This window comes from Dasypus novemcinctus, chromosome 26 (assembly GCF_030445035.2).
Source record: "Dasypus novemcinctus isolate mDasNov1 chromosome 26, mDasNov1.1.hap2, whole genome shotgun sequence".
In the NCBI taxonomy this organism is placed as follows: Eukaryota; Metazoa; Chordata; class Mammalia; order Cingulata; family Dasypodidae; genus Dasypus; species Dasypus novemcinctus.
The window spans coordinates 9,712,848-9,740,379 of record NC_080698.1 but is presented as its reverse complement, the minus strand read 5'-3'; the positions used below and the strand labels follow the sequence as shown (position 1 = coordinate 9,740,379).

The following is a 27,532-nucleotide window of genomic DNA, read 5'->3' as shown; positions in this document are numbered from 1 at the left end:
CCTCACTCCCAGGCACACCGGGACGTGTGTGGGGTCCATTTGCTCCCAGGCCTTCCGCAGTCCACCCATCGGCCCACAGCCCGTCTGTACACTCATCCACCCATCCCACCTGGGGTCCGATCGGGTGTGGAGGAGGGGCGGTCCCTACCCCTTGCCCCGCCCCTGACCCCTCCCCTCTCGGAAGCCGCCGCAGCGAATCGGGGCACCCTAGCAACAGCGCTTTTCGACCCGACCAGTCCGCGAGCGCCGCTGCGGTCCGAGCCAATAGGGAGGGGCGCCGGGAGCGAGGCGCGGGGGGCGGGGCTCGGCGGCGCCGCCGCCATCTTGGCGAGAGAGAAACAATAGGACGGAAGCGCCGCGGGACCGGGCCGGGCCGCAGGTAACGCCCGCCTCGCTGGGCCCGCCGGCCCTGCCGCCCGCCCCGGGGCCTCGGGGGAAGGGGTTCCCTGGCCGCTGGCGGGTGTGTGTGTGTGTGGGGGGGTCTCTGAGCATTGGGGATCTTCCCGGGTCATTTGGAGAAGGGGGTCTCCCCGGGTCTTGGCGGGGTCGGATTCCTCTGGGTGGTTTGGGAGGGGCAGTGTTTCTTCCGGTCATTGTGGAGAATTGATTTCCCCTGGTTTTGGGGGGCACAATCTGCCTGGGTCATAGGGAGTGGTCTCTCGGGTTTGAGGGGGGCGGGATCTTCCTCGGTCATTTGAAGAGGTCTCCGGGTCTCTGGGGGGGGCGGGGTCCAGGATCTCCTGGGTCACTGGGGGGTCTTTCCCAGGTCATTGGCGACCACGAACTCCCGGGCTGTCGAGGGGGGGGTCCTCCCTGGGCCTTGAGGTGGAGGAGTCGGCCCGGTCCCTCGGGGACTCTTACCTGGGGCCGGCAGGTGCAGCCATTTTGGGTGTTGAAAGTCGGGGCAGTCAGCTGGTGTTTGGTGGGGACTCTGCATATGTAACCTTACTGTCGAAAGAACGTCTTAAAATGGATCGGAGCATCCCTTCTTTGTAGTGCTGTTTTCACCATGGTGGGAACATTGTTCCCTTCACATTTGGTTACAGGCTGCTTTTGTCTTTCTCATCCTAAGGTGTTTCGTTGTCAAATTTTATTAGGTCTCATATATTAGGAAAGCTGCACGAGCAGAAAAATGAGTCAAAGTGTTGTGAAAATAAAATGTAGAAACCAGTAAAATCTAATGTACTTAAATACCGGGGGAAACAGAACTAGTCACTGCCTGAAGTAAAACATTTTGGTACGCAGAATAGGGATAAAATGAAATCATTTGAAAGAATAAAGTTTTAAGAAAAAGTACTGAAAGTTCTGAAAAGTGGTAATAAAAATGTAGCAGATCACCAGTGTGATGACTTAAAAACCCATGATTACAGTAATTTTGATGAATTTTGATTCTAGAATTTAAAATATTTGCTACATTTGCATTTTTAGCCTAGTGACAGCTAACATTTTTGGTGAAGAGATGCTTATTTACATAGAGATGCTTATATTTATATAGGTTGTTGCTGTGGGATTCTGTATAATTGCATCCTGTAACCTGGTGTTTAGTATTTAAAGAAAACTTTCAGATGTTGATTTTTTTTTAAACTTTAGCAACAGTCAAAATTAGAAACTGAGCAAAATGAATATGCAGTCATATTTGACATACTTAGCCAGGTGAGTACTTTGGGAACTTTTCTTTCAGAGAAAAAGCCACTTGAACTGTCATTCCAATTGGTTTACTTGCTTTGTGGTTTTGGTGTAGAATTTGTAGAAATGGTTAGAAATCAAGTGAATGAGAGCTAGGACTAGAACTGATATGTTTGTAGAAACCAGGTTAGCAGATGTAATAGACTTCTGTGCTTTGGGGCTTCATAGGTGACAGACAGGTACACTGTACACAGCAGCCCTATATCTGTCTGAGCAATGGAATGTGCGAGGAAGGAGCAGCCGCTAAGTGATGAACCTCAGCCAGTCTCCCTGCAGAGGCGTGCTAGAGCCTTCCGTAAGCACCGGAGATGTCACCAGTATCCAGGCAACGGGGATGAGCCTGAGCCTCCCTGAGGCCAGCTTGCTGAGGTGAAAATTTTCCATTGTATGGCTCATAAAGAGGATGCACTGGGGAAGAATTTTTCCCTTTAAGTGAAGTAATTTTTACCTTAGGAAACAATTCGAACACATCTTTACACTCTAGAAAGTAAGCATATGATGGCTCCTGATTACATTTTATGGCAGGTTTTTAAAAGAAATGTTTTGTTAATATGCATACTGTATAATAAAAGTAACAGGTGGTAGTAGTAATGTTCTGCAGTATATTTTGGTAGCAAGGAAAAGTACTTTTCCCCCAGAATTGAAATTTAGAGTCCACCTTAGAATTTGAAGGAAAAGATAGTCTCCCCCAAGATGATGCACAGCTCAACTGGGTCTGCCACCATCGCCGTCTTCAGCAGTTTACCAACCCTTGGACCATCCTGTTTCTTCTAACTCTACACCCCCCTTAAAAACAACAACAAAAAGCTGGATTATTTTTTGAAGCATTTTCAAGAAATGTGATTTTATCCATAAATATTTCAGAGTATATCTTTAAAAGACAAGGAGCTAGCTACAGGAGCTAGTCAGGCATTACCATTATCCTTTCTACAAAATAACGATAATTCCTTAATTTCATCAACTATCCAGCCAGTTTCAGATGTCCCTGATTGTCTCATCATAATTTTTTTTACAGTTGGTTTGTTTGAATCAGGATCCAAATAAGGATCCTGTGCACATTGCATTTGATTGAGGTGGCTCTTTATCTCTTAATTTGGTGCACTCGTTCACGCTGTTTGTCGAAGCAACTGTTGTTTCTGTAGAGTATCCCAGACGCTTCCTTTTGCTGATCACTCCCTGTGCCTGAGACCTTTTGAGTCTGATGGCCAAGTTGGAAGGGGTCTGTCCCCGGTTTCTTTTCAGTGATGATGCTGAGAAGGAACACCAAGGCTTATTCAAACATGAGCGCCAGACTGTGAATTCTGAGGGTTGTCAGGGACCGAAAGGGCCCCACTGGGGCCCTTCCTCCCTCTGTGGCATGGGGGCCAGCGTGTCTGAGCCCTCGGTATACCACAGGGAACAGGAAGGGGCACTTCCCTCGGCCTCCAGGAGGGTGCAGGTGTCCCACCTCCCTCTCTCAGGCCTCCTTCTGCACACCCTTTGCCCACAGGCCTTCCTTAACCTTGCACTCTTCTTTCTTGGACGTTCTTCTTGGGGTGTCTTTTGTCTTCCCTTTGTAGGTAATTCCCAAATCTTTTTTCAGTTGCTGTTCACTCGGTAGGTAATTCCCAAATCTTTTTTCAGTTGCTGTCCCACTGCTCCTGGCTGTCTGCCGAACATTTCTTCTTGAGGGCTTGACCATCCTCTCTGTATGGCTCAAACTCAGTATCTCTTCTTCTCAGCTGTTCCTGACCTCAGGAACAAAGTATCTTTGTTCTGACTTGTGAAGGCCCCAAAGCTGACTCCTCCAGTTAGTTGATTCCCTGTATCTGGTTCTGAAGATAAGAGTTCATGCCTGCCCTCCCCCCTCCATTTTATGCAGCACTCCACAGGGGCGTGTATTTCTCAGGAGAGTGGTCTGCAGCTGTCTGACTCTCTAGGGGGTCAGTGTCCCTCCCCACCCCCTAAAGTGAAGAACAGTTTATTTCATCAGGACGTCTACCAAGGCACCCCTTTCTCAATTCCATTACGTGGTCCGAGTACCCTTCCCTGCGCCACAGTGGGCTAGGCAAGGCTCAGTGGATGCAGTGGAGAAGGCAAGAATCCCTGCCTTCTGCTGAGTGTGCCCCTGACTAATTAAAGAGGTCTTTCCAGGTGGGACAGGTGTCTGGAGACATCAGCCCTGTGCCTTGGCTACAGGACCTGAGCCTGGCTACAGTGATGCTCACTGTCAGAGAGCATCACCACCCCCAACCCCTGTTACTGTCTTCCTCCAGAAAACTCCTTGGCATGGGGCAGTGGGGCAATGTTGCCTTTTCCCCTTCTGCCTTTGTTTTTGACATCTTCAGATAACCAGTATCCAGTATTATAAATTCTTGAGCCAGCTAAGTTTACCAGAAACATTTTGATGCCATGAAATCAGCAAAGAAGCCTGATCACTTTCTAGAGCACTCATGGGTTTTCCTAAAAAGTTTAAAAAATGGTCATATCTTAGAACTCCTTTTTACACTTCATGAAGAATTAATTGCTTCTAAGATGTGCAGGAGTTGTGTCTCTTTTTGCTCCTTAAATAAAATAATCAGGCAGAGAAGTCTGTGAGAAGACTCTCAATTAATGCTGGTTTCTGCTGCCACTGTCCCTCTACCCATGTTACTACAGTAGTGACCTGCAGGGCCTCCATGAAGCCAAGTGTTTTTTTTTCTCTCCACCTGGTTAATTTTCCTAACATAAAACCATCACCTCTCTGCTCTAGAACCTGCAGTGGGTCCCATACATTACAGGTCAAAATGAACGTGGCTGTGGCCTTTTTCATACGTGTATACTGAGTCCCAGCAATTCCACTTCCGGGAATTGTTCTTCCAGAAACACTTCCACAGGTGTGGAAAGACAAACAGCACAGGTGACTGTCAATAGGAAAGGCAGTAAATACATTATGGTTATGTATGAATATCATGCAGCCTTTAAAGGGAATCATATATAGAGATATGGAAAGACATCCAAGGCATATAGTTTTGTGGAGAAATGGCAAAACAACATGCACAGCCCAATCCTATTTATGTAAAGAGTAGAAAATGCATTGAAGAGAATTTGGAGGATTGAAGAGACCCCAAATTGATAATGGTTGCCATTTTATCAGACGTGTAATCAGTTAAAGAAAAAGTTATGGTTTTAAGGGCTAAGCAGTATGTTTCTCAGCACTTCGTTCTCTGCCTGACTTTTAACCCTTTTACTTATTCTTCCACAAATACACTGTCATCCCTGGGCCACACCTTGTACTGTCAAGCGCACCCTCTGACCTCTGTCTCCTTTTGAACCTCCTTGGAGGAACTTTGGGGTAGCAGACTCACAAGGACGGCTCACATTTGGGGAGTGTTTAGCATGTGAACCAGGCAGTAGGCTATGAATTTAATTTTGCTTTCACCTCACGGCAGCTCAGTCAAACTGCTCTGTACCGTTCAGGTGAAGGCAGAAGCACTGAGTGTAGGTAAGGTACCACTTAATCCCATTATATGGCAGTCCCCAGTTTCCCAGGGAGATTTTAAAAGATTTTTTTGTTACAACTTGAGCGTATAAAGGGATGTAGATAAAAGTCAGATTTCTCAAAATATTATTTAAAATTGTACATATATACAGTCAATTCTTGTTTTTCATGGTAATTATGTTCTATAAAGTCACTGCAAACACCAAATTAGCAAATACTGAACCATTGCCGCTGCGGGAGGTACGGGATTAGGTTCTTGAGAGCCTCTAGTCACAACACATTCATCAGCCAATCATTACATAACCTTGTTTTATGAATTTCTGTTTAATGACATTTAATCTAATATATATAGTTGATTCGTATTATTTCCTTCATAAGGAGGGAGCATCATTGCCTCCTTGCACTTAGGAACACTACACAGCATTCAGCACTATGGGGGGCCATTTTAAACAGTGAAATCACCAAAGGAAAACACAACATTGTGAAAAACGTGGCACTAAATATACCATGAAAAGGAATCTGAGAGCTGAAACAAGAAAGCAGAGCATCACCTTGCTCTACCACATTTTACATTGACCACAGCTGATGGATATCTGGGTTATTTCCACTTTCACTATTACAAATAATGTTGCTGTGAATATTCGTGTACAAGTTTCTGTGAGAAAGTATGTTTTCATTTCTTCTGGGTGTATATATCTAGGAGTAGAATTGCAGGGTCATATGGTAATTCTATGTTTAATCATTTGAGGAACTGTCAGAAGACTTCTCCAAAGCAGCCGTACCATTTCACATTCCCACCAGCAGTGTATGAGGGTTCTACTTTCTCCACGTTCTTCTAATACTTATCTGTCTCTTTAATTCTAGCCATCCTTATGGGAATCAAATAGAATCTCTTATGGTTTTGATTTGCATTTTACTGACAATGATGTTGAGCATACTTTTCTTTGGTTATTGGACATTTATATATCATTTTTGAAAAAATGTCTTCAATTCCTTTGCCTATTTTTAAATTGGGTTGTCTTTCTGTTTAAAATTTACCCATTTAAAGTATACAATTCATTGGCTTTTAATACATTTACAGATTTGTACAACCGTCACCATTGTCAATTTGGAAACATTTTATCACCTCAAAAAGAAATTCCTTATCTTTTAGTTATCACTTCCCCCACTCCTCTGTGCCCTCCAGCCCTAAGCAGCTACTTACTTATTTTCTGTCTTATATACTTGCCTATTCTGAACACTTCATATATGGTATTTTGTGACTGACTTCTTTCACTTAGCATAATGTTTTCAAGGTGCATCCATGTTGTAGCATGTGTCAGTACTTAATTCCTTTTTTGCCGCTCAATTCCCACTATGGATCTATCAGATTTTGTTATTCATCGGTTGAGAACATTTGGGTGGTTTGCGCCTTTGGAATGTATTCAATGATGCTGTGAACATTTGTGTACAAGTTTTTGTTTAGACATATGTATGTTTTCATTGGAATTGCTGGGTCATATGGTAATTCTGTGTTTAACCATTTGTGGAACTGGCAGACTGTTTTTCAAAGTGACTCTGCTTTTTTTTTTTTTTTTTTTTTTAAGATTTATTTATTTATTCCCTCCCCCCTTGTGGATTGTTCCATTCGTTTGCTGTCTCTTCTCTGTGTCCATTTGCTGCACGTTTTTTCTGTATCTCCTTGTCCCCTTTTGTTGCATCATCTTGCTGCATCAGCTCTCTGTGGCACACAGGTATCAGCTCCCTGGTGCACGGGCTGTCAGCTCTCTGTGGCGCATGGGCCAGCCTGCCTTCACAAGGAGGCCCTGGGACACGAACCCAGGGCCTCCCATATGGTAGACGGGAGCCCAACTGATTGAGCCACAGCTGCTTCCCATGGCTGTACCTTTTTACCTTCACACCAGCAGTCTATGGGGATTCAGATTTCTCCACGTCCTCAATAACACTTGTCAGCTGACGTTTTGATCACCACCATCCTAATGGGTGTGAAGCAGTAGCTCATCATGGCTTTGATTTGCATTTCACTGATGACTAGTGATGTTGAGCATCTTTTCATGTGCTTTTTGGCCATTTGTATATCTTCTTTGGAGAAATGTCTGCTGAAGTCTTCTTTTTTTTACGGTTTATGTATTTATTCCCTCCCCTCGTGGTTTTGGACTCACTATCTGCTTTCTTTGTCCATTCGCAGTGTGTTCTTCTGTGTCTGCTTGTCTTCTCTTTAGCGGGCACCAGGAACTGATCCCGGAACCTTCTGGAGTGGGAGAGAGGCGCTCAATCTCCTGTGCCACCTCAGCTCCCTGGTCTGCTGCGTCTCTGTCTTTCCTCTGTTTTTCTTTTTGTTGCATCATCTTGCTGTGCTAGCTCTCCGCCTAGGCCAGCTCTCCATGTGGGCCAGCTCTCTGCATGGGCTAGCTTGCCTTCACCAGGAGGCCCCGGGAATCGAACCCTGGATTTCCTTTATGGTAGATGGGAGCCCAATCACTTGAGTCACATCCACGTCCCACCTCTACTGAAGTCTTGCCCATTTTTAAATTGGATTTGTCTTTTTATTGCTGAGTTGTAGGTGTTCTTTATATATTTTGGATACCAAATCCTTATCCGATACCTGGTTTCCAGATATTTTGTCCCAGTCCGTGGGTTGTCTTTTCACTTGGTTGACAATGTCCTTTGATGTACAAGTCTTTAAGTTTGAAGAAGTCCTCTTTATCTCTTTTTTTTTGCTTTTGTTACTCATGCCTTTGGTGTGAAGTGTAAGAAACCATTTTCTAATACAAGGTCCTGAAGATGTTCCCCTATGTTTTCTTGTAGGATTAATATAGTTTTAGCTCTTTGATCCATTTCTAGTTAATTTTTTAAAAAGATTTATTTTATTTTTATTTATTCCCCCCCCCGCATTGTTTTGCACTCGCTGTGTGCTTTCTGTACCTATTTGTTGTGTGCTTTCTGTGTCTGCTCATCTTTTTATTTTTATTTCTTTAAAGATTTATTTATTTTTTAATTTATTTCTCTCCCCTCCCCCAAGTTGTCTGCTCTCTGTGTCCATTCGCTATGTGTTCTTCTGTGACCACTTCTATCCTTATCAGCGGCACCAGGAGTCTGTTTCTTTTTGTTGCGTCATCTTGCTGTGTCAGCTCTCCGTGTGTGCGGCGCCATTCTTTGGCAGGCTGTACTTTCTTTCACGCTGGGCGGCTCTCCTTACAGGGCACACTCCTTGCGCGTGGGGCTCCCCTACGTGGGGGACACCCCTGCATGGCACGGCACTCCTTGCGCGCATCAGCACTGCACATGGGCCAGCTGCGTATGGGTCAAGGAGGCCCGGGGTTTAAACCGCTGACCTCCCATGTGGTAGGCGAATTCCCTATCCATTGGGCCAAGTCCGCTTCCCTCATCATCTTTTTAGGAGGCACTGGAAACTGAACCTGGGATCTCCGATGTGTGAGGGAGGTGCCCAATTGCTTGAGCCATGCCTGCTGCCTGCTTGTTGTGTCTTTCGTTGTCTCCTCATTGTGTCTCCTTGTTGTGACATCTTGTTGTGTCAGCTCATTGTTTTGCTTGTCTTCTTTAGAATGCATCAGAAACTGAATTCAGGACCACCAATGTGGTAGGTGGGTGCCCAACTGCTTAAGCCACAGATGTTTCACTGAGTTAATTTTTGTATATGTTGGGAGGTAGGGGTCCACTTTGATGCTTTGGCTGTGGGTATCCAGATTTCCCTACACCATTTGAAGAAACTATTCTGTCCCCCATTGAGTGGAATTTGCACGCTTGTCAAAAATTAACTGGCCATAGATGTCAGAGTTTATTTCTGAACTCTCAGTTCTCTTGCATTGATCTGTAAGTATAAGTAGTGTCCTTATTCCAGTATCACACTATTTTATTACTTTGGCTTTGTAATAAGTTTTAAATTGGGAAATATGAACCCTCTCACTTTGTTCTTCTTTTTCAAGATGGCTTTAGCTATTTGGGGCCCCATACCTTTCCATATAAGTTTTTTTTTTTAAGATTTATTTATTCTCTCCCCCACGCCCTGCTCATTGTTTCGAGGTTGCTGTCTGCCGTCTGTGTCCATTTGCTGAGTGCTCTCTGTGTCTGCTTATCTTCTCTTTAGGAGGCTCTCAGGAACCAAACCTAGGACTTCCCGTGTAGGAGAGAGGTACTCAATTGCTTGAGCCACCTCGGCTCCCTCGTTTGCTGTGTCTGTCATTGTCTTTCCTCTTTTGTCTCTTTGTTGCATCATCTCTCTGTGCCTGCCTGTTGTGCCAGCTTGCCTTCTCCAGGAGGCACTGGAACTGAACCTGGGACCTCCCATGTGGTAGGTGGAAGCCCAATCCCTTGAGCTACATCCACTTGTACCCCTTTCATATAAATTTTTTTTGTATTTTATTTTATTTTTTACACTTTTGAAATTAAAGTTAATAGATCACAAAGAACGTTATACTTAAAAATATTTAAAACAACATAAAAACATAAGAAGTTCCCATATACCCTGCTCCCCCCACACACACTTTCATATAAATTTGATGATTGGCTATTCTTTTTTTGCAAAGGGGGCTGTTGGACTTTTGATTTGGATTGAATTGAATCTGTAAGTTAGTTACTTTGGGTAGAATTTGTCATCTTAATATTTAGTCTTCCTGTCAGTGAACTTGGGATTTCCTTCCATTTATTTGGGTTGTCTTCAATTTCTTATAAAGTAACTGGGTTACTTTATCATTTTTTTTTTTTAGAGAAGTTGTGACCCTACAAAACAGTTATGCATAATCTGCAGAATTCCCATACAACACCCCTCCACCAACACACATTGTTGTGGAACATTTGTTACAGTTATAAAAGAACATCATCAGACAGTTACCACTAACTGTGGTCTGTAGGATACATTGGTATCTTTTTTCCATACCCTCCTCCAGTAGCACAGTACCTTCTTTGACATTGATGCAAGAATATTAACTATTGCAGTTAACTATAGTCTATAAGTTACATTAATTATATTTTCCCCCTGCATCACCATAGCCTTACCACTTTGTAATACTGTGTACATTTGGTCTACTTCATAGAAGAAAGCTCTTCTATTTGTGCTATTACTTGCAGTCCTCATCCATCACCAGGTTCACTATGTCATTCAGTCCCAAGATTATTCTCTAGCTTTCTTTCAGTTGACATTTACATCCCTAAACTATCCCTTTCAGCCCCAAAGCCGTTTATAAACTAGCTGTGTTAGTTATGCTCACTGTAATAATGTATTATCAACTCTATTTCTACATTTTTGCAGTCAAGCTAATTAAAAATTCTATATACATTAAGCATCAGTACCCCTTCTCAGCACCTATCCTATCTCCTAGTAGCTTCTACCCTAGGTTTTAACTCTGTGTGTTTATTCTTAGTATTTAGTTCATATTAGTGAGACCATACAATATTTGTCCTTTTGTTTCTGGCTTATTTCATTTAGCATAATGTCCTCAAGGTTCATCCATGCTGTCATATGTGTCCCAGTTTCATTTCTTCTTAAGGTAGCATAGAATTCTATTGTATGTATACACCACATTTTGTTTATCCATTCATTGGTTGATGGACACCTGGGTTGTTTCCATCTTTTGGCATTTGTGAATAATGCTGCTATGAACATTGGTGTGCAAAGGATACAGTGGAGAATGTATAAAGAATACTGTCTCCATTTGTCTACAAATTATAGAGGCTTTAAGGTTTAACAAAATGGATTTAGCATTATCAGTGAGGCTCTTTTCTAAATGTATCGGTCATATAGTCACAGTCGTGCTGTGGTCTGGTGCCCACACTCCTGCAGTGGATCCTTCCGACTGCTCTCTGCTTCTGGGGTCCTCTCATTCCTGTTTTATCCTTCTCTCCACTGGCTCATCAGTCTTCCTGAAACTTCTCTCATCCTGGAATGTTTTAAAGGACACCTCCACACCTTGCTAGAGGCATTAAATCAGAGCCTCGGACCAAGACACATGGCTCCCACCATTGCCCAGCCCTGAGGATGAAGAGGGGAAGCAGGCCAGAGCCGCCCAGCTGGCCCTGCTGTCATTTGTGGGGGTACACTGCAGGTGGTTGCACTGTAGCCAAGGAGGCCACAGCAGATTGCCATTTTCCACATGGGCAGTTGGGGGATGGTTCAACTAATTCAGCAAATTTCTTCACCCTGGACCGTGACCCAAATCCTGCTTAGATGCACCTTTGATTCAGCTGTCTTATTTTCAGATTTTTTTTCCAGTCTTTTTCAAGATTTTATGTGTTTTTTAAGTGTAAATTCTCATTAATAGGATTCTGTTCTAAATGAAGTTATGCTAATTCATTTTTCTTTGTTTTGTTTTTTAAGGAGGTTCTGGGGATTGAACCTGGGACCTCATAAATGCGAATCAGTTACTCAACCACTGAGCTACACCTGCTCCCCTATGCTAATTCGGTTTTACAAGAATTAAGTGGGTAACACTCTCTCGGTGACTGTACCAGCATTATCAGTGTGTGGTGACCAAAAGTTAACATTCTAGTAACAAGGAAGAGTTTCTATCCTTTATGCTTTTTTTTTAATCACCACCCCCCCCCCCCCGCCGCTTTTGCATGCTGTCTGCTGTGTCCACTCGCTGTGCGTTCTTCTGTGTTTGTATTTTTATTTTTTAAATTTATTTCTCCTCTCCCCCTTGCAGCTTGCTTGCTGTCTGCTCTCTGTGTCCATCGCTGCGCTCTTCTGCAGTTTTTGCTTGTCTCCCTTTTTGTTGCATCACCTTGCTGAGTTAGCTCTCCGCAGCATGCAGGTGAGCCTGCCTTCACAAGGAGGCCCCGGGACACTAACCCAGGGCCTCCCATGTGGAAACGGGAACCCAACTGATTGAACCACAGCCGCTTCTCTATCCTTCATGCTTTTAAAGATGCCACTTAGTTCAGACTGAAATGGTAGTGAGGTATCTCCTAGATGTACTCACCAAGTCAGAACAGGTTGGGAAATAAGAATGTGGTCACAACAGAAAAGTTGTGCCTTCATTTTAAATGGTAGTGAGAAGTAGCTATTGCTGAAGCGATGTGGTAAGCACCTACAGCACCCTACCCACAAAAAATAAAAAAATGGGTGCCAGCTGTAGCTGTTGTTCTTGGAAACCTCGCTAAGCTGGACCCTTCACCTTGTTTTCCTTTTCATTGCTGGCTGCTCTGGGAAGTGATCAGAAGTGTATCATCCCACTCTGGACTGAAGAGGAAAGGCTTTGGGTTTTCTTGAAATCCTATGACTTAGGGTTGGAACCCTGGTCCTGCTGTCACCAGCCCTTCTGGGCAGCTAGGATCAGCCCAGGCCCCTTATGCCTGCTTTCTTCTCTCTTGGAGAATTCCAAGCTTTCTTTGCACTGTGGGTTTTTCTTAACTCTTCTTACAAATGTTCCTAACTGAAACTCATAATTGCTCAAAATGGGTGATCATTTAGTATTGTTTGTTTTCTCCATGTTCTCTTACATGTTTTAGAAATTTGGTGTCCAATCCCAAGCCTTTCTGTGAAATAAGATTTGTTAGAGACCAGGAAGCTCTAGTGTTGGTGTTTCTACACTTAGTTTGCAAGAAGTTGCCCACTGGGTTTTTGGGCTTGATCTTACAGGGCTGGGTTTGTGGGCTGCTGCTGTCTTGCCCAGGCTGGCCCTGGGGTGCTGTGTCTCAAATCCCTTGAGCCACCTTGCTGAACTTTGACCGCTCCTGTTAAAGAAGCCCACTCAGTATGGTTCCCTGCTTTGAGCCCATTTTCTTCTTTTAGTTTGGGCTGCTCCAGGGCCGTTGGGCTTTTTTTTCCCCCCACCATACAGTAAATGTTTAATAAAAAAGCATTATTAAAATTATGTATCCATAGGGTACAGATGTAGCTCGTGGTTGAGTGTCTGCCTCCCATGTATGGGGTCCTGGGTTTAATTTCGGGTGCCTCCTTTCTGTTTCTTGGTCTTGGAATGCACCCTTAACTATGGCCAGCCATCTTAGAAAAATCCTTTTAGGAAGGTAAAAAGACTTGCAGCTACATTTCTGGCAAATTTACCAAAGTTTAGGCTCTATTCGGTAGTAGGTCAGTGGCATCCTGGGGGCTTCGGGATCTGGGTGCTATGAAGTGTGTCTGCCCAGTTATTTCTGGTAAGGGCGCTTCAAGGCCAAGCTTCCCGCAGGAACGTTAAGGAGGGGTTGGGAGTTACCTGTGGGCTAGGGGAGGAGGGTGCTGCCAGGGAAGGGGAAGGGGAGAACGAGAGGGAAAGAGCAAGAGCGTCTGGGGCGCTCTGGCCGCCCTTTCCGGCCGCCTCACCACTCCTCAGCTCTCCCAGCCTGGGTGGTTGCAGTGCTTCTCTGCTATCCCCACTCCTGGTGAGAGACGCCGCCCCCCTCGGCCGCGTGACTGGAAGTGTCGCCATCTTTAGCTGCTTGTGCTATTGACCCCATTGGGCTTTCTTAACCATCACTGCACACTCAGAAATGAAGTTCCCTGTGGGCTGTGTGTGCTCTTCTCAGGTCTCTTGGGGAATGTAAAAATCTTGCATGCCCCTTCAGTACTTGTTTTTTTAAAATAAAACTAACATTGTCTATATATTTTCATTGTGACCTTCATTTACCCAGATTATCACCTGCCCCAAGTCTGATGGAGAGCCTGCAGCTACACAAATAAGATGTTGCTGAGGCTGCCTGGAACCATGATCATGTAACCATGATCCCCATCACAACATAGAACATTTCCATAGTCTCTTTTTTTTTTTTAAGATTTATTTCTCTCCCCTCCTCCCCCCTTGTCTGCTCTCTGTGTCCATTCACTGTGTGTTCTTCTGTGTCCTCTTGTATTATCAGGTGGCACTGGGAAACTGCGTCTTTTCTTTTGTTGGGCCGTCTTGCTGCATCAGCTCTCTATGTGTACGGTGCCACTCCTGGGAGGGCTGTGCTTTTTTCATGCAGGGTGGCTCTCCTTGTGGGGCACACTCCTTGCGTGTGGGGCACACTTATGCGGGGGCACCCCTGCATGGCCCGGCACTCCTTGTGTGTGGCAGCACTGTGCGTGGGCCAGCTCACCACATGGATCAGGAGGTCCTAGGAATCAAACCCTGCACCCTCCATGGTAGTTGGACGCTCTTGTCAGTTGAGCCACATCTGCTTCCCTCCATAGTCTCTTTTCCCCCTTTGCAGTCCGTCTGGTTCCCCCACCCTTTGCCCTCTGACAACTACTTATCTGCTTTCTGCTACAATAGTTTTGCCTTTTCTAGAACTTCAAAAGTGAATTCACGTAGATGTAGTGTTTTGTGATTGACTTCTTTCCCTTAGTACAATGCTTTTGTTGCTTGTGTCTAGTACATCCCTTTTTATTGCTGAATAATATGTTATTGTATAGATATATATGTTGCAGTTGATTCATTCATTTATCCAGTTAATGGGCATTTGGTTTGTTTCCACGTTTTGGCTATTATGAATACTGCTATGTAGACATAGGTTTTCATTTCTCTTAGGTAAATACCTAGAAGTAGGAAGGCTGGGTCATATTAGTAAGTCTAAGTTTAATTTTTATGAGAACTTACCAAACGGTTTTCCAGAGTGGCTGTACAGTTTTTGCATTTCTGTCAGCTACCTGTGAGAGTTCTAGTTTCTCCAACTTTGTCAACATTTGTTATTGTCAGTCTTTTTAATTATTTTAAGTGGTTTTAATTTGCAGTTCCCTAGAGTCTAATGATGTTGGGCATCCTTTCCTGTGGTTTTTTTATGGCCATTGAGATAGCTTCTTTTTTTTTTTTTTTTTTTTAATTTATTTCTCTCTGCCCGTTGTCTGCTCTCTGTGTCCATTCGTTGTGTGTTCTTCTGTGACCACTTCTATCCTTAGCAGCAGCACTGGGAATCTGTTTCTTTTTGTTGCGTCAGCTCTCCGCGTGGCAGGGAACTCCTTGGCATGCATCAGCACTGTGCATGGGCCAGCTCCACACGGGTCAAGGAGGCCCAGGGTTTGAACTGTGGACCTCCCATGTGGTAGGCGGACGCCCTATCTACTGGGCCAAGTCTGCTTCCCTAAGTCTTGAGATCAGTAAGGTGCTTCCTCCAACTTTTGCTCTTCTTTTAAAAAATTGTGTTGGTTTTTCTGATAAGTCCATTACATTTCTGTATGCATTTTTAATCAGCTTGTCAGTTTCTACCAAAAAATCTGCTGGGATTTTGATCTATAGATTAATTTTGAGAGAGTTGATGTCTTAACAGTAAATCTTCTGATATGTGAGCACAGCCTCTTATTGCCCATTTATTTAGGTCTTCTGTAATTTCTCTCAGCAATGTTTTGTGGTCTTCACAGTTCAGGTCTTACACATATTTTGCTAAATTTACCCTGAATATTTAATATTTTTGATATTAGGTTTTTTTTTTTTAATTTCAATTTCCAATTCATCAGCTAGAGGTACTGTATTATATTTATTCTTTTCCCCATTTTTAGACATTTAGGCTGTTTCCACATGAGGACTTTTTCTTTTATTAGTTTGTGAGAGCCATGGTGGTGCCCAGAATTAGAATAGGCACGACACAGACCCCTTCTCGTCATGTCATCATCCCCCCCAAGCCAGAGGTGTCTGATGGCCTCCTTCTCCACCAGCAGTACTGGCAGGAGAGCTCCCAGGAGAGGAAAGCCTGTGGGTCTCCCACTGAAAACTTTCCTTTTCAGAGAAGTTATGTGGACAGCCACAGGAGCCCTGCAGCCTACGCCCTGCACCTTGGTGACTGACCCTGGTTGTGTAGTCCTAGGTTCTGGGTACGGATGTGGCAGATGCTGGGCACTGGCTCTCATGTTCCAGGTGGTGAGAGTTGTTTTTCTACCATCAGGTTTGTGTGACTCATCCCCTGTGACTGTCGAACCTTGGGGCTTTTCTTGAAGCAGAGTAAGTGGCCCAAAGGGATCCAATTTGTAGCCTCATTAAATTCTCAGTAACTGAGCCAAAGGTTTGGGGGTTATCATGAACCATAGCTATTTTATTTACAAAAATAAAAAGTCAAGAATATTAAGGCTTTGTTTCCAGCAGATTTTTCACCCAATTGGATGGCTATGGAGGGATGAACTGTAAATGAAAGCTATGTCCTGGGATGGATCATCTGCATAAGTTCTGTGTTCCTTAGCTGTTCTCAGTTCCTTGCATAAATGAGGTGCAGTGGAAAGTGAAATAAATAAGGCTGAAGTCAGTGTTTTGTGGTTATCCCCTGTCTCCCTATTTAGCATCCATATATTGCATGGGCTCCACAGTATTAATATTCCTGGATACCTGGGAGCCTGGGCCTTAGACCTCTGATATTTGAAAATCATAAGAGGGAGTGGATGTAGCTCAAGTGGTTGAGCTCCTGCTTCCCATGTACGATGTCCTGGGTTCAATCTTAAAAAAGTCATCAGAAGATCCCACTGCTCAAACCACATGTTTGCAGGAGAGAGAGAGAGAAGCAGGTGGGACAGAGACAGCAGGTGCCTTGGGGCAGGACTTTTCTTTTTCCTGGTCTGGCTAAGGCCCTGGTGAGTAAGCTGATCTGCTGTGTAATCCTTGGGAAGGTGGTCGTTCATTTTCCTGCAGGGATGGGGCCTGTAAGAAACCCCCAAACAATCTTTTACACTATTTTGTCTGCAACCCTGAAAGTGAGAAGTATGTTGTGCAGTGAAGTTCATGTTGTGAGTTTGGACACACTGAAACAAAAGGATCACGAAACAAGACTTACTGTACTTGTGTGCAGTGCACTGATATTTTCTGTTTTCTCCTATATGATTGAAAAAGACCTCTTGCTTACCTCTTACTCATCTGATCCCACTACCCACGGAGTCGAGGTCTATTCCAGGCCTCTCTTGCCCATATTACAGACCAGAAACTGGCAGAAAGAGGACTCGAATTTGATTCATCCTGCCTGCTCCACCTACTACAGGCTAATCAATGGTCTCCCTAAGTCCTCCTCACACTTGGGAGTTTCCTGTGTCATCACTCTTGGCTCAGGCCAGAATGAACCTTCTTTTTCCTACCCCTGTACCCAAGCTGGTTCTTCTTCCCTGGGGAGCAACATCCTCTGACCTGCCAGAGGTTGGTGGTGGGTGGCAAGGTGCCCCAACACACCCAGCAGCTAATGAACACACTGGGGACCTACTGGGAGGAGGAGGCAGGGACTCTCACAGGGCCTTCTGGCCTCTGGTCACATCCATGAGCCACACTTTTTAACTGCCGTTTAGGCAGAAAGGAACAAAGGACTTTTCTATTGTTTTAGATTCTTTTTCATTGGATGTGGGGAAACATAAAAAAGATCCCTAGAGAGAGATATTTTTCTACTTAATTTGAATACATTTAAGGAATCTTGAGGGGAGCCGGTGGTGAGTACCTGCTTCCCATGTACGAGGTTCAATCCCCATACCTCCTTAAAAGAAAAAAAAAGGAATCTTGAGCCAAGTTGGAAAAGGATGTGCATCTTTGTTAGCATTGCTGTGATAGCAAAAACAGTTCTACACCTTTCTGAAAGCTTTGGCATATATGCTCTGTCACCTGGCCTGTGAGGAACATCTTGGGCTTTCACAATTTAATAATTGTGGTACACCTGACTTGTCCTTTGGTGCTGGCACGCTGTCAATCGGTAGCTTTTCTTTGGTATTGCTCTTAGTCTAGAGGTTGTCTCAGTGGCTTATGGGGAATCACCTGTATGGATGTCCCGGAGGGGCTCGTGTGGCTACGTCTCTCAGAGCTTCTCATTGTGAGAGTGTAGAGAACGGCTGGAACATAGCCCTCCTCACAGCCAGCTAATGGGACTCGCGGCTTGGGACTCTCCCCGGCACGCCCTCCGGGGGCCTCTCTAATGGTGAGAACACAGGGCCAGCCAGGAAAGCAGGATCTTTGCTCCTCTCTATACTGCATGTAGGAAAACCTGTTACTCCTCATCAGATTATCTCTGAAGGGAAGAGATTGACACCAGATTAAAGTCTTTTTGAAAAGACTTTATAAATAGGAAATAGAAATACGTGGTGAAAGCACTTCCATGAGACAAGCTAAATGCCCCATGTGCAGAGGAGAAGTGCCGTGCCAAGGTCCAGGTACCGTGGGGCCCCAGAGGCAGGTGGAGGGAGGGGGCTGGCGCTGACAGACAGGAGAACTTGGGGGCTGTAGCTTATTGTCTCTGGCCTGGATGAGTTTCTTCACTTCCTTAAGTATCAACATCATTGTTTGCGACAGGGAGAGATGTGTCTACCTTACAAAAAGTATGATGAGGACCAGGTGAGACAAATTCCTGTAATGAGCCTGTGTGGAAATCAACGTTTTCTTCACCCACAGTCGCGGGCAGGGGAGCATGTCTCCAGCAGACCCATCCTCACCACCGCCATCTCAGTTGGTGTCAGGGTAATCGGGAAGTCTCCAGTCAAGAATCTTGTGCAGACCTACTGAAATACAGCACAAGCCCTGTCGGGTAGTGCTCGTGGAGACTGTGGCGCCTGCCCTTTCTGCTTGCACGTGGCTAACAGCTGTGCTGAGGTCCGGCGCGGGCCCTGCGGGCTCTGCTGTGATGCGTGGGCAGGTCTAAGGCCCTGGCCTTGGAGTCAGTGAGCGCCCTGCTCACCCTGGCAGCACAGCTGTGGTTTTAAAGGTGTGTCCCAGCTTGTGGAGATCAGGATAGAACCAATTAAAAATAGTCAGTGACCTAGAACACTGTGTATCTTTTTAAACGGAGTTAGCCAGCCTCCATCAGTTGTTTTTAAGATACAGGAGTTAATCATTAAAGCTGGACGTGAGCTCTGTCGTTCATAAGGTTAATGGGGCTTTTCTTTGGCCTTAGACACGTAGGCGAGTTCATCTTACTAGATGATGGATAAGCAGATTTTTCCTGTGTTTATAAAAACGAAATTAAGGGAGAGACTTGGGCATCGTTCATCTTAAGCTTGACAAATCTTATTAGAAAATGGTAAGATGTAATTCGAGTATTAGGTTTGAAATTGTGATTTGTCTTCATTGCAGCTTTGCAGGGCAGCTTTCTGGGGGATACTGGCTGTTTTGGGTGCCCTGGAGCCCAGGTCCTGTGTGTCCGGGTCTGACCCCGTCTCACATGAGCTCAGGCTGTTTGTCTTTTGCTAGAGGAAGTCGGGCAAGGCCCCATGTGAGCTCAGACTGATTGATACTCTGCTGGAGGAGGAGGGCCAGTGGCTCTAAGGCGGTTCCCGGGCTCTCAACCATCCCCTTGTCTCTGTGTTTGCTTCCGGCAGAGCGTCCTGGCCCGCGCAAGCTGAGGATCTGAGGCCGAGCAGATCGACGTGTAGGCGGCAGACGGAGGACGCGCTGGCCGCTGGACCTTGCCGCCTCCCTTTTCTCTGTGCCTGCTGCACCCGGAGGATGAGCCCAGCCTTCAGGGCCATGGACGTGGAGCCCCGTGCCAAGGGCATCCTGCTGGAACCCTTTGTCCATCAGGTCGGGGGGCACTCCTGTGTGCTCCGCTTCAATGAGACAACCCTGTGCAAGCCCCTGGTCCCAAGGGAGCACCAGTTCTACGAGACCCTCCCAGCTGAGATGCGCAAATTCACTCCCCAGTACAAAGGTGAGCCCCAGAGGCAGTAGGGGACACCAGCGCTGTGCTGAGGAGATGCGAGGGTCGTGGCCACAGAAGGCCTAGGCAGCCGTCCCAGGAGCCCTCGCCCCCTCCCGCTCGCTCTGTGTTTTCCCTCCTCCTCTTGGCCCTCAGCCCAGCACCTCACACCCTCAGTTGTCAAGCCCTGGTAAGATTGCTCAATTGTTTCATTTTGTGGATTTGTTTTGAGTTTATTTTTGGTGGAAGTGTAGTTGTGTTTTATGTTCTGGTGTCTCCATCACAGTAACCCATTGTCCCCCATGGAGGGGACAGCGGGGGAAGACTTTGGGAGGATTTTACCCAGAAAACTTGCCGCCTGCTTTTTGTGCTCCAGGAAGCCAGAAGCCCGGGTGATTAGGTAGGCTGGGAGCAGGGTTGAGTCAGATGGAATGCAGGAGTGGGAGGCCTGTGCTGAGGCGCTGAAGCCGTGTGCTATTACAGAATGTCCCCGCGATTGCAACCTTTTGATTCACATGGGGTGACTTTCTTCCTTTTTATAATGCATCCTTTGGGGAGACATTACCAGCCACCAGCAGTGGTGTGTTCTTTCCTGGGGGGGAATGGGGGAGAGGCTCCTTTGTAAATCAAGGAAGACGCCGTTAAGAAAATTAATTTTAAATTTGCACTGACTGGTTTTATGAAAGACTCTGGAACAACTTAGGTTTCTTCTGTGACTTTTGAAATGTTGCTTTTTACACCCCGAATGTACTGACTCTCTGTACCTGAAAATGCATATGTGTGCGGTGGGGGTGGGGGCGTTGGGGGCCTTCACTTGGTCCTTCTCTGTTGTTTTTTTCCAGGACAAAGCCAAAGGCCTTTGTTAGCTGGCCACCCTACCCCCTTTTAAGCCCTGGTCCTCCCCACCACCCCCTCGTGGCCACAGGGAAGTGTGGCCCTCTGAATTCCCCAGCCTGGCTCCTCTGCGCCCAGAGCTGGGGGCCACCTCAGAAGTGTCGTCTCTCTCTGAGAACACATTCCCCTGCAGCGAGCGAGCAGGCAGGCAGCAAGGACTGAGCAGATTGAGTGATCCCGGGGCCGAGTGGCCTGGGAGGAAAGGCGCTCGGCGGCACCGGTTGAAACGCTCCCACCCGACAGCCCCCTTCTCAAAGACTGTCTAATTACACATGGCAGGTTCTAGAGACTCCAGGGGAGAACTGCTTTCGAGGCCACCGCGCATCTGTGCTCCCCACCCAACCCTATTTGCCTTGTGTTCATTTTGTTCTTTTGTGACATGAGACTGCAAAGACCAATAAAGTAACGTATTTGAGAAGGACAAAAAGGCTTGGGGCACCTGCCCACGTGGGGGTGCTACGGGAAGCCTTTGGTAGGGTGTCTGTTGTGCTGTGTGGTTTGTTTTGTTTGCCCCTTTATTTTGCTTTGCTTGCCCAGACTTCCCTTATCCTTGGACACTTATTATCCCTCAGGCAAACCTGTTTCCCCTGGGGGCTTCAGGCTCTGCTCTAAAGCAAGCTCTGAGGCCCTTGGTGTTTTTGTGTAGGGCATTAAAAATTTCTACAAGATACAAAAAGCAAATGTTTTTACGTCTCTCTTAGGATTAGAAGAGCTACCTAAAAATTAATAAACATTTTAATGATGGAAAAATGTGTCCTGTAATTCTTTGGCTCTTGCCTTGTTGAATGCATCAGAGAGAAAAGACTCTCAGCCATGTTTGCTCCCTATTTGCTTGTCTTGTATGGTGTCATCTTTTCTAGCTGTTTTGATATTTGTTAGGTTTGCAGATGAGTTTGGGGCCTCTGGCAACATAGAGACTAAGGAACAGGGTAAGAAAAAAACAAATGTTACAATCATGTTATTTAGAATGCACCTTACTGTGAAATTCAAAGTCCTCTCTGCTCCTCAACCCCCTTCCAGGTGTGGTGTCTGTGCGCTTTGAAGAAGATGAAGACAGGAATTTGTGTTTAATAGCTTGTCCATTGAAAGGGGACCATGGAACTGTGGACAGTGTAGACAATTCAGACTGTGAACCAAAAAGTAAGCTCCTGAGGTGGACAAACAAAAAACATCACGTCCTAGAAACAGAAAAGTCTCCCAAGGACTGGGTGCGCCAGCACCGGAAAGAGGAGAAGATGAAGAGGTGGGTATGGCCTGAGAAGGGACCCCTGCCGGGCTCTGGGAAAGAAAGTGGCGGGGGATCTCAGTCCAGGCCTGGTCTCCTGAAGCTCAGGGTTCACATGATGGGCCCAGCGGGCCATTGCCATGCAGTGGCCAATTCCCGCCTGGCCCACCTGCTCAGCTCCTCTCTAAGTGACCCTGGCTTAGATCATGCCATTTTGGGTAAACAGCTGAAGAACAGTGGTAAAAGATATAGTCTCTCATTCCTTCCATGTCTGCTCTGTGCCAGGCCCTGTGCTGCATCCTGGGGATGTAGCAGTGACCAAGTGACCAAGACAGGAGCCAGCCATCCTTGCACCTCAGGTTGCTCACAGTTAGTGGGTGGGCTGGGGTGGAATGGTAAGTTGGGCATCCCTGAAACTCAGGGGTCCACCTAGGCAGGGCCTTCTAAGGACTGCACCTTGGCAGAGCTTGTGAAAATAGATATAGTACACGAATTGAAGTATATGTGATGTAGCTAAGCAGCTTGACTCATTCCCTTGGAATTTCAGTTCACATTTCCCCAGCCTCCAGCATTCAGAATCAGAGGGGCCTGGCTGTCCCAGAGGCCAGGGTGGTGCTGACTAGGAGGAGGTAGTGGGGGCTGCCTGCCCTCGGTGGGAGGGGGATAAGGGAGTCAGAAACTGTTCTTGTGTCTTAGGTTCTCCTTGCTATAGAAAACAGTGGACTTCTTCCTTTTTTTTTTTTGTCCCCACTCACCTCTATTGAAGTATAAATTTGTCAATAAAATGCACCTATTTGAAGTGTTTATTTCAGTGAGTTTTCATGGATGTATGTACTGTAACCACCACCACCATAACATTGAGATACCAAACTTCCCATCACTCCAGAAAATTCCTTCACGCCGAAATAAATCACAATGTTTTTGGATCCTTTGTCTTTGTAGCCATAAGTTGGAAGAAGAATTTGAGTGGCTAAAGAAATCTGAAGTTTTGTACTACAGTGTAGAGAAAAAGGGGAATGTGAGTTCCCAGCTTAAACACTATAACCCTTGGAGTATGAAGTGTCACCAGCAACAGTTACAGCGAATGAAGGAGAATGCAAAGCATCGGAACCAGTACAGTATCCTTTGTTCACTGGGTGGCTCTGCTTTAGGGGAGGGGGATTGTGAGGAATGCCTTTGTACGTTCAGAGAGAGAGGTGAGATCTTTTAGTCATGGTTGAATTTCTTCTACTAGAGTTGTGCCAGGTCCTGTGATAACCATGGGCAAATCTCACTGCCCTTAGGGTCAGGGGCTGGCCTGGGAATGATGGTGTGGAAGTGATTGGTACCTGGGGGTGAGGGGTGCCTCGTGGAAGAGGCAGCTTGTAATCAGGTGGGCCTTTTTTTTAAAGATTTATTTTTTTATTTATTCCCCCCTCCCCCCAGTTGTCTGCTCTCCGTGTCCATTTGCTGTGTATTTTTCTGTGTCCGCTTGTATTCTTGTCCGCGGCACTGGGAATCTGTGTCTCTTTGTTGTGTCATCTTGCTGCATCAGCTCTCCGTGTGTGCGGCGTCATTTCTGGACAGGCTGCACTTTCTTTCGTGCTGGGCAGCTCTACTTACGGGGCACACTCCTTGCACGTGGGGCTTCCCTACACGGGGGACACCCCTGCGTGGCACGGCACTCCTTGTGCGCATCAGCACTGTGCGTGGGCCAGCTCCACACGGGTCAAGGAGGCCCGGGGTTTGAACTGTGGACCTCCCATGTGGTAGGCGGACGCTCTATCCATTGAGCCAAGTCCCCCTCCCTCAGGTGGGCTTTACCCTGAGCGCGGCCTAGAGGAAAAGGGCAAGGGGCTGGTTCCTGTTTTCAGACTCCTGCCAAGGTCCTATAGAGAGCTCACATGTCACAGGCTGGGCACCAAGGGCTTGGGAAAGGAATGACCTTTCAGTTGTGGTTCACCAGATTCAGCAGACTGGGACAGGGGCTGTGCATGGGGAAGGCACCAGGCTTCTTTCTTTTTTAATTTGTATAGGTTTTTTGTGGGGTAATTTCCTCACAAGGGGAAAAATTCCTCAGAGTTGAGGGTGCTTACTTGTTTGATTTATTTATATATATTACTTACCTACCTACCTACCTTTTCACGCAGGAAGGCTCTCCTTGCGGGGTGTGCTCCCTGTGCGTGGAGTACCCCTACATGGGGGACACCCCTGTGTGGCAGGGCACTCCTTGTGTGCGGCAGCACTGTGCATGGGCCAGCTCCACACGGGTCAAGGAGGCCTGGGGTTTGAACCCTGGACCTCCTATATGGTAGGCAGATGCTCTTATCAATTCAGCTTCCCCACTGGATTGTTTTCGAAGCAAGTCTCAGCTACATCATTTCATCTGTGTGTACCTCAGCATGTACCCCTAAAAGATAAGGATATTTTAAATGATCATTTCTTAAAAAGTGAACCAATATCAATTATCTAGTTCATGTGTATATTTTTTGATGTCTCATAAGTATGTTTTTATTGATGGCTTGTTTGAATGTGGATCCAGATGAACGTCACACATTATGTTTGATTGAAAGGTTTGTCTGTTTAAATACTCCTCTCCGTTTTTTTTCTCCTTGGAAATTTCTTGTCAAAGAAATAGGGTCTTCTAGCATTTCTCACCATCTGGATTTTGCTGATTTTCTCCCTTTTACATATCACCTTGCATCCCTTTTACAAGTTGCTCTGTCCCCACTGCTTCCAGTAAGTTGATAATTAGATCTAAAGGCTTAACCAGATTCAGGTTCAGTTCTTGGCAGGAGGGATAGGAATCCCTTAGAAGGCAACGTGCATGTCTGTTGACCAGCCCAGTGTTTAAATGTCTTTCTCTTTTGGATCATCATTGCCATAGATCCATTTCTTCATTAGGTGAGTTATTTTTAACTCTGTCATTCCTTCATTCATTAGCAGGAATCTTTCTAAATAGAGAAACTCCCTCATCAGGCCTGTAGTTATCCTGAGGTGTACTTTCTATAGGAAAGGCAGGTTAAATGTTTATTTTCCTTTATTTACGAAATCTTCAGAATAATGAATGGGTTCCCTTACATCCTCTAAAGCATCATTATGAGTGCATGGATTTAAGTAGGTTTGATGTGTTTCAGTCCATCGCAGTTATCTCTGATCCTCAAATTGTCCTATATTTGGCCAGAGGGAGCCTCTTCAAATAGACTTGAGTCATTTTTTATCCAACCACAGGGTCATGGATATATCCTGCCCCAGATGTAGACTCACCCATTCCTTTAAGGCAGGGGTGGGCAGACCTTTTTGATAAAGGGCCAAATAGTATTTTAGCCTTTGCAGGCCATTCAGTCTCTGTCCCAACTCTGCCATGTAGTGTGAAAGCAGCCGTAGACAATAATGTAAATGGAGTGTGGCTGTGTTCCAAGAAAATTTATTTATGCTCACTGAAACTTGATTTTCACATAATTTTCCTGTCATGAAATACTTTCTTTTGAATATTTTCAACCACTTAAAAATGTAAAAACCACCAATCCTAGCTTACAGGACTGTAACAGGCAGCGGGCCATGGTTTGCCAACCCCTATTCTAAGGAACTGTGGTTCTTTTTAATGGGAAATGGCAAAACTATAATCTGGGCTATAGGGACACTCATTGCTTCTGGCTATTGTTTCTAGGTCTTTTCAGTAGACAAGGCAGGAAAATACACAAATTAGAAAAATATTTTCATGGGTTCATACTCATTAAGTACTTCCAGTTTGCTTTTTGGACTACAGAATTTACTGAACTTATTTGATGTTCTATTTGTAACTGAGGACAGTGTGCTGTGGACCCTGGTTTCACCCCTGGCTGAGTTCGGGGAATTGCGTATGTGTGACCCCGGCTGCTCTCAGGCCAGTTCTTGGCACGAGATGAAGGTGCTGTGGGCTCTGTGTAGGAAACCATAGGACTTATGGGGCTCTCTCTGGCTGGCTGGCAGCAGCATCCCTGATGGAAGGGTTGACCTTAACCGCTCAGAATTTATCTTACTGGAGAACCTGACCTCCCGCTACGAGGTGCCTTGTGTCCTGGACCTCAAGATGGGCACCCGCCAGCATGGTGACGATGCTTCAGAGGAGAAGGCGGCCAACCAGATCCGCAAGTGCCAGCAGAGCACATCTGCGGTCATCGGGGTTCGCGTGTGCGGCATGCAGGTGAGGGGTGTGCTAGCACATGGCAGGGGCTGGCCAAGGCATCCAGTGGCTGCCTCCCCCTCACCCTGGGCATCATCCTGTTTTCTCAAAAGATTCCAGGTTTGGGGAGTGGATGTAGCTCAAACAGTTGAGCATCTGCTTCCCATGTACAAGGTCCTGGGATTGGCCCCCAGTATCTCCTAAAAACAAGTGAGGCTGCGGATGTGACTCAAGTGGTTGAGCGCCCATTTCCCACATGGGAGATCCTGGGTTCTGTCCGTGGTGTCTCCTAAAAAACAACACAGCAAACGAAAAACGAAAAAAAAAAAACAGCTCAGGGGAGCTGATGTGGCTCAGTGGTTGAGTACCTGATTCCCATGTACAACATCTTGGGTTCAATCCCTGGTACCTCCTTTAAAAACAACAGGTTTGACCCTCTGTGAGTCTGTCATTTTCTGGTTAGAAAAGAAAGCACATATGCCTGGGTGACACCATCTGGGGCTGGCCTGGCTGGCTGAGCCCCCAGTCTGTGGACAGGAGTAGAGAGGAAGGCAGCAGTGGTAGGCCCTCTCCACCAGCCCAGATGCAAGCACAGTGGTGGAGCCCAGGGTGGGGGGCTGCATACTGGGTTGGCAAGGACAGTGGCTCACGTGTGATGGGTGTACTTTGACAAATTAAAGGGACTGATCCAGGGCTGCCTCATTGCCCTCTCTCCCCACCACCCTGGGGTCCAGGCTCTGAGAGCACCCTCAGCACCTGACCTACTGGCCTACCTCCCTCCCACAGGTGTACCAGGCAGGCAGTGGACAGCTCATGTTCATGAACAAGTACCATGGGCGGAAGCTGTCAGTGCAGGGCTTCAAGGAGGCGCTATTCCAGTTCTTCCACAATGGGCGGTACCTGCGCCGGGAGCTGCTGGCTCCTGTGCTCAAGAAACTGGCTGAGCTCAAGGCGATCTTGGAGCGACAAGAGTCCTACCGCTTCTACTCCAGCTCCCTGCTGGTTATCTACGATGGGAAGGAGCGGCCCGAGGTGGCGCTGGATTCCGACGCTGAGGACTTGGAGGACCTGTCAGAGGAGTCAGCCGATGAGTCTGCCGGCGCCTACGCCTACAAGCCCGTTGGCCCGAGCTCAGTGGACGTGCGCATGATCGACTTTGCACACACCACCTGCAGGCTGTACGGCGAGGACAGCGTGGTGCACGAGGGCCAGGATGCCGGCTATATCTTTGGGCTCCAGAGCCTGATAGACATTATCACAGAGATCAGCGAGGAGAGTGGGGAGTGAGCTTGCTGGCTGCACCAGCACCTGAGAGTCTCTCTGTCCCAGGCCCAGCTGTGCTGTGTCGGGAGGAGGCTGGCGTGGCCAGGAGGTTGCCCCGGCAGCCTGGAGCTGACCCGCACCCGCAGAGGCCTCTGTGAGCCCTGGCCTGAGCCAGCCCCAGCTGCCCTCGGAGTCGTTATTTATTTTAACTATTTCTCCAACATTCCACATTTGATGATGCAAATACCTCTTTCCTCAAGTGTAAATGTTCCAATACAGATCTTTTTGTTAATTGTACTCAGTCCTACTGTTGTTCTTGCAGGGAATGCATCCCCCACCCCCAGGA

General features: G+C 46.4%; 1 protein-coding gene and 1 long non-coding RNA gene across 4 annotated transcripts; both read left to right on the top strand.

Moving 5' to 3' along the window:
- Nucleotides 1–277: 277 nt before the first annotated feature.
- IP6K2 (inositol hexakisphosphate kinase 2) lies at nt 278–27,483 on the top strand. 3 transcript variants are annotated; one of them, XM_012522696.4, is made up of 6 exons: nt 278–379; nt 19,344–19,672; nt 21,575–21,797; nt 22,722–22,897; nt 25,769–25,944; nt 26,710–27,483. In XM_012522696.4, the coding sequence occupies exons 2-6, from the start codon at nt 19,471–19,473 to the stop codon at nt 27,208–27,210; spliced, it is 1,278 nt and encodes a 425-aa protein (XP_012378150.1). In that variant the 5' UTR covers nt 278–379; nt 19,344–19,470; the 3' UTR covers nt 27,211–27,483. The 3 variants fall into 3 exon arrangements, with proteins under 3 accessions (XP_012378150.1, XP_023442708.1, XP_004451986.1); XM_023586940.2 differs by lacking the exon at nt 278–379 and adding an exon at nt 1,859–2,055; XM_004451929.5 differs by lacking the exon at nt 278–379 and adding an exon at nt 18,890–19,045.
- Nucleotides 19,691–21,304, top strand: LOC131276099 (uncharacterized). Its single transcript, XR_011647524.1, has 2 exons — nt 19,691–20,060; nt 20,503–21,304. It is a non-coding gene; the product is annotated as an uncharacterized lncRNA (long non-coding RNA).
- Nucleotides 27,484–27,532: the final 49 nt, after the last annotated feature.

Coding starts and splice junctions, on each gene's coding strand:
- IP6K2 (XM_023586940.2), top strand. CDS start 1,937: ATGAACCTCAGCCAGTCTCCCTGCAGAGGCGTGCTAGAGCCTTCCGTA. Junction 2,056..19,343: donor CCTGAGGCCAGCTTGCTGAG/GTGAAAATTTTC, acceptor TGCTTCCGGCAG/AGCGTCCTGGCCCGCGCAAG. Junction 25,945..26,709: donor TTCGCGTGTGCGGCATGCAG/GTGAGGGGTGTG, acceptor TCCCTCCCACAG/GTGTACCAGGCAGGCAGTGG.